This window comes from Gadus chalcogrammus, chromosome 18, assembly GCF_026213295.1.
Source record: "Gadus chalcogrammus isolate NIFS_2021 chromosome 18, NIFS_Gcha_1.0, whole genome shotgun sequence".
In the NCBI taxonomy this organism is placed as follows: domain Eukaryota; kingdom Metazoa; phylum Chordata; class Actinopteri; order Gadiformes; family Gadidae; genus Gadus; species Gadus chalcogrammus.
In genome coordinates, this window is record NC_079429.1 from 15,216,926 (window position 1) to 15,223,115 (window position 6,190).

The 6,190-nt window shown below is 48.3% G+C and overlaps 1 protein-coding gene across 1 annotated transcript; it reads right to left on the reverse strand.

Annotated features, from left to right (window-relative positions):
- Positions 1–237: 237 nt before the first annotated feature.
- LOC130371856 (beta-crystallin A3-like) lies at positions 238–4,497 on the reverse strand. Its single transcript, XM_056577716.1, has 5 exons — positions 4,489–4,497; positions 3,490–3,759; positions 2,653–2,924; positions 933–1,191; positions 238–513 (listed from the first exon to the last, which is right to left on the reverse strand). Exons 1-5 carry the CDS (start codon positions 4,495–4,497, stop codon positions 238–240), a joined length of 1,086 nt encoding a protein of 361 aa, XP_056433691.1.
- Positions 4,498–6,190: the final 1,693 nt, after the last annotated feature.

A 6,190-nucleotide genomic window follows, 5' to 3' on the forward strand; every position in this document is an offset into this window, starting at 1 on the left:
CCCTAACATCAGACATACTTTAATCCCCAAATCATCGTGCTAATGTTAAGGTTCAAAGTTTGAGGTTCCAAGGTAGCAAGACCACAATCGAAAAAAATAATGGTGTTGTACCTAGCTAACTAGCTGGCTAGCTTCATTAACTAGTGAGCTTGGCTCAAAAACTAGCAAGATAGCTTCGCTAACTAGCTAGCTAGCTGTGGGAGGGGGGGGGGGTTGGCAAGGGCTACGGTGGACGATTCAGATGGGCTCGGTGAAGCGTCTCAGAGAGCCGAAGGTGGGGCTGGAGCTTCCCCACTCGCTGTACCTCCTGTACTCGCCGGGGCTCAGGAAATACTGGCGGCCCCTGTAGTTGGGGTGCTCGTGGAGCATCCAGTAGCCCTCCATCACATTGAGGGAGGAGATGTCGCGGGTGTGGAAACGCTCCATCAGGTCGGGGCAGTCCTCACTCAGCTCCATGTTCTGACCCATGAAGTCTGAGCGCTCGAACACCTTGATCTTGAAGTTGCCACGGTACTGAAGAAGAGGAGGAATGGTGCTTAGAGAACTGTATGGATTGCATCCCCACGAGCAAATATAGCTCTATTGAACATGCCTCACATTAAAGTATGGCTTTACTCATTGGAAGTACAACTGTACTAAGATACCAGATATTTCATAGTAGTTACTTAGTTCAACCAATAGATGGCAGCAAACCAACAAAAGTAGTCTCATGTGTAGATGCTCTTTAAGTAGTTGCTCTTTTTCTTTTGTCATGAAAGAGATTTTCAAGCAAACACAATTTTTGCAATCCAGTCTTGTGTGCAAATTGGTCAAAAAAACGATTTCTATGTTTTAGAACGTAATTGAAAAGCATTGTATGTCTGTGTGTGTTTGTGTGAAGATAATGAATAACACAATTATACATGAACTCAAACGGTGTGGTTTGGACTCACGGAAGGCACCATGCGACAGGAGCGGATGCAGTCATTGAAGCCGGCCCAGCGCTGGTAGTCGGGGTAGTCGCCCTTGTTCAGCTGGTACTGGTAGCCGTTGTAGTTGGACTTCTCGTAGGCCACCCAGCTGCCGCTCTCCACCTTGATGGAGTTGCAGCGGCTGACGTGGCTGTGCATCTCGGAGCAGTCGATACTGCACTCATAGTGACGGCCCTGGAAGTTCTTGTCCTCGTAAAAGATGATCTGGAGGAAGAGGAAATGGGTGTTTGGTTAGAATCAGTGTTTCGCAACTTTAAAGTTGTACTGATGGTTTGGTGCAACTTTGTACCAGGGCTTCCATTTGTACCGTTGGTACAGGCTCAGGGCCTTCACAAGCCAGACCAGATTTGTTTTCCCCTGCCAGCTATTATAATTGAATTTATCATTGATCATATTTATAAATAATATAGTGATTTTGGTGTTTAAAATTGAAGAATTTTAGGTGTATGCCTATTGCCTACTCGTATTTCTGCTATCCTACAGTAGCAAACATGCAATTGCCTTTGAGATCATAAAATCAACACATTAATTGTAGCCTCCGGAGAAGTTCAGAAAATAATACTCCCAAATTAAATGTGTTCGTAAATAGGTGTTCTTGTTGAAATCAGGAGTGTTACACATTATTGAATTTTAAGTATTTCCATAATACCTCTCTGATTTGTACTTATTTTACTGTACATACTAACTGTAGTGTCCTCACTGCAGCTCTGTAGTCTTTGATAGATACATCCTGTATCAAATGCTGGAAAACAGTTCTGCCTTAATAACAATATAATAACAACAACAAACTCTACCTATAGAGTGAACTCTGACTTCATGCTTCCTCTTAACTGATGTAGGCCTGTATATAATTATTAAAATACGACCATCAGCTGCAAATTATCCCTTGGCCCCAACATGCAGACACATCCCATAAAACAAAATCCATCAACATGTTCGGGATGATGGCAGCAGTTCGGCAGGTCATTACAGTGGATTGAGTCGTTGAAACACAAGCGATAGATAGCAGTAGAGCGACTTACCTTTGCCATGGTGACTGTGTTTGGTTGTTCAGACCAGGACCCGGGCTCTTTATAGACCCCCGTGGGATCAAGGGGCTTTGTGGAGCGTTAGGCTGTGTGGTGTCAGCACTATGGTTTCAATAGCCGGGCCCAGCACCATAGGACTGGTGAGGGCAGCAGGCAGAGGCATTGTCTCGGTCAAATCTCTTGTCTGTCCATTGAAAATGGTGTCCAGTTGCACTTTTACACGGGCTACAATAGTGAGGGACAACTCTACCGCCTATTGCCTGCCTGGCTTTATCAATGTTGGAATTAATGTCAGAAATTAATGAGGATTTGTGATCACAGCAAAGCCAATGAGAGTATGATGTACATGTATCTGACGGTTGTTTCTGTTGGTGTCAAACAAGGCATTTAACACAATACTGAGGTCATTAAGACTATCCTGTATCTTGCTATGGTGAACCGTTTTTCGAAATGACTACATTGTTGTAAATAGTATATTCACTGTCCAATAAGATCCTGATGCCAATGATCCTGATCAGTGGCTATCAGTACTTTAGCTTCAGTGGAAAAACTCAAGTAACCCTTCGCCTTCGCTGTTAATCACAGAAAAGACAACGCAAACGCTTTTCAGTTTGAAAACAAAAAAGGTTCATCTTTTATTGTGAAACAGTTACACGCTGCTCCTCATCCTCCTGAAGGAGCCGATCATGGGGTTGTGGCAGCCCCAGTCGCTGCAGGCCCTGTACTCGCCGGGGCGCATGAAGTACTGGCGGCCCCTGTAGTTGGGGTGCTCGTAGAAGATCCAGTAGCCCTCCATGATGTGGCAGGAGAAGATGTCGTGGTGGTGGTAGCGGTCGTACACGTTGGGGCAGTCCTCCATGAACTCCATCATCGGGCCCATCATCTCAGGCCTGTTGTACACCCTCATCCTGTAGGAGCCCCTGTACTGCGGGGCCGACGGGGGAGAGAGGGGGTTAGGGTTAATGGAGCAGCAGGAGCCTGTACCGCAGATTAAATCAAATATTTGGTTCAGGGATCATTATGAAAGGAATGCCTTAGTTTTCTTGGCTGCATGTCAGATAGAGCAAGCACATTTAAGGCACTTCGACCCGGTCACTTGTAGCGTTTGCTAATAGTCATGACGTTTTACAGACTAAATTATATTTTGGTTAATATGGGAAATAGTCGTTAGATGTGAATCTCTCACAGAGCTGTTATCTTCAGAATGTATATTTGCTTTTCCTCTGGGAGCAAGAGGGTTAATGTGACATTAGAGATCAGGAGTGGAGATAGAGAGAGGAGGAGAGGCCTTTAGCGAGTGGAGGACTAAAGGAGGAGGAGGAGGAAGAGGAGGAGGAGTAGGGGACTTGGAGGAAGAGGAGGAGGAGTAGGGGACTTGAAGGAGGAGAAGGAGGACGGGGAGAGGCATCAAACGATGGACACATGTAAGCTTCGGTTTGGGACGTGTGTGTGTGGAGGGAAGGGGGAGGGGTCATTTTGACGGGACTCACGGGGGGATACATCTGGCAGGAGCGGATGCAGTTGTTGTAGCCCATCCAGCTGTGGTAGTCGGCGTACTCGCCCTGGTTCAGGATGTACTGGTAGCCCATGAAGTTGGGCTTCTCGTACCCGACCCAGTGGCCGCCGCTGACGCGGATGGAGTTGCAGCAGTTGAAGTGCTTGAAGGTGTCCATGCAATCGCTGTTGCACTCCCAGTGGCGGCCCTGGAAGTTACGGCCCTCGTAGAAGATGATCTGAGAGAGAGAGAGAGAGAGAGAGAGAGAGAGAGAGAGAGAGAGAGAGAGAGAGGATGAGGGAGAGAGAGAGAGAGAGAGAGAGAGAGAGAGAGAGAGAGAGAGAGAGAGAGAGAGAGAGAGAGAGAGAGAGAGAGAGACAGAGGGAGAGAGAGAGAGAGAGAGAGAGACAGAGGGAGAGAGAGAGAGAGACAGAGGGAGAGTGTCATTCATGTGGACATCAGTGCAGAGGTTTATTTGACTGCTTGCAGTTCTTGCTGGTGGACTCTAGGGGGTACTGTTCTCCCTGTAACACATCTAATAGTTAGTGTGTGTTCTGCTCTTCGCTCATAATCAAATCCTGTACCTTCACAAACTAGATCTGCTGGGTTTATCCTGTGTTGGGATAAACCCAGCAGATCCCCCCTATTTTACACCAGTAACCTAACTGCATAACCTCTCCCTAACCCATAACCCTCTCTCTATCACCATCGCTCTCCCTTTTTTTATATTTTATTAACCCTTTATCATCATTCTCCTCAATCCGTGACCCTCTCTCGACAGAAATCAACTCTCCCCTGAACTATCTCTCTCCCTTAAGCCCCCCTCCCTAACCCCTAACTCTCTCGCTCCCTTAATCTATCCTGCCTTAACCATTTCTCCCTCTTGCTAACCCCTAACCCTATTTCCCTTTGCTAGGCCCCATAGCTCCATGTCCCTAGCTCAGGGCTAGCCCTCTGCTAAAGTGCTGGTGGCTGTAGGTGTGTCTGCTCGTACCTTGCCCATGGTTGCTTAGTTGGGGAGTCGGCGTGCTGTGATGCTAGGAGGCTTTCCGTACCCTTCTTATACCCCCGCGCCGCCACCGCCCCGCGGCTACGTCACAAACCACCACTCTTACCTTTTTACTGCCTATTGTCTCGCAGCCTATGGTTCGACTTGACTACAAACTGCTAGAGTTAACCTATAGAATACACAACCCCCCCCCCTACCGCCACACACACACACACACACACACACACACACACACACACACACACACACACACACGCACACGCACACGCACACGCACACACACACACACACACACACACACACACACACACAACAACACACACACGGGCCTCATAGAGGTCACCATTCAGTATTTTGACGACACAGCCACCTTTCAGCCATGACCCTTTTGAAATGACACACGCACATCAGGCGAGTAGGTACGTGTGACTAAAAACACACACACACACACACACACACACACAGACAGAGTTGCACACGCTTGCACACATCCGTGCGCACACACATGTGCACGGCAAGGACAAAAGTGGCCAACCATGACATTTTCTTTTAAAAGGCTGAGCTATAGGTTGAGCGGGGCTGTGGTCAGCGTATAGCTCTATAGCAGGGCCACAGGGCTTTACCGTACCGCGGCACACTATACACGCTCAGAGCTTATCATCGCTGTACTTTAACAGGCTGCCTCGCATGAAACCTGGCCTTTATATGCTAATCAAAGTGCGTTCACTTAGTTGATGTTGTGTTCGGCTGTTGGATCAGGGTTCTCTCTGATGCTTTCTCTGGCGTGTGTGTATGCGTGTGTGTGTGTGTGTGTGTGTGTGTGTGTATGTGTGTGAGTGTGTACTTCTGTTTGATACCGACACCATTAGACAGAACCATGCACTGAGGTTGATGTAATCGACTGCGATCTCGAACATTCCACTGCATCCATGGCCTCCAGTCGTACTGTGATCTGTGTTTGTGTGCGTGTGCGTGTGCGTGTGTGTGTGTGTGTGTGTGTGTGTGTGTGTGTGTGTGTGTGTGTGTGTTTGTGTGTGTCTGTGTGTGTGTGCGTTTGTGAGTTGCTTGGTGTGTGCGTGCATGCTTCTTTGTGTTTGTGTGTGCTTGCGTGCGATCGCGCGTGTGTGTGTGTGTGTGTGTGTGTGTGTGCGTGTGCGTGTGTGCGTGTGTGTATCAAAAGGTGAACGGGGGCAGATGCTTGTTGGAGACTGTGGATATAGTGATGGTTTGCTCTGCTGAGCATAGCCCTGAGCTGGGGGGTGTTGGGGTGAGACCAGAAAGTATCACCCCCCCCCCCCCCCCCCCCACCCCCACATCCCATCATGTGTTCTGATCCCAAAACCCAGATGGTGCCAGAAAGGTCAGAACCCATCCGGTATTCTTTCATGGGGATGGAGCCCCCCCCCCCCCCCCCTCCCCCATACAGCCCCCCCCTCCAGCGCCCCCATGCCCCCTCACTCCTCATTGTGCTCTCCTGTTTTTGCCGCTTCAACTCTGGTTTTTAAAAGAAAAAGAAACAACTGTTCTCACCTAACACAATAGCTACTGTTCTGTGGGGTTATAAAGGGATGTGAGTGTGTGTGTGTCAGTTAGTTTGTCTGTCAGTATGTGTGTATGTGTGTGTGTGCGTGTGCGTGTGCGTGTGTGTGTTTGTGTGTCAGTGTATGTGTGTGTGTGTGTGTGTGTG

Coding starts and splice junctions, on each gene's coding strand:
- LOC130371856 (XM_056577716.1), bottom strand. Junction 1,192..2,652: donor AGGAGGATGAGGAGCAGCGT/GTAACTGTTTCA, acceptor ACCAAACACCCA/TTTCCTCTTCCTCCAGATCA. Junction 514..932: donor CCTGTCGCATGGTGCCTTCC/GTGAGTCCAAAC, acceptor CCTCTTCTTCAG/TACCGTGGCAACTTCAAGAT.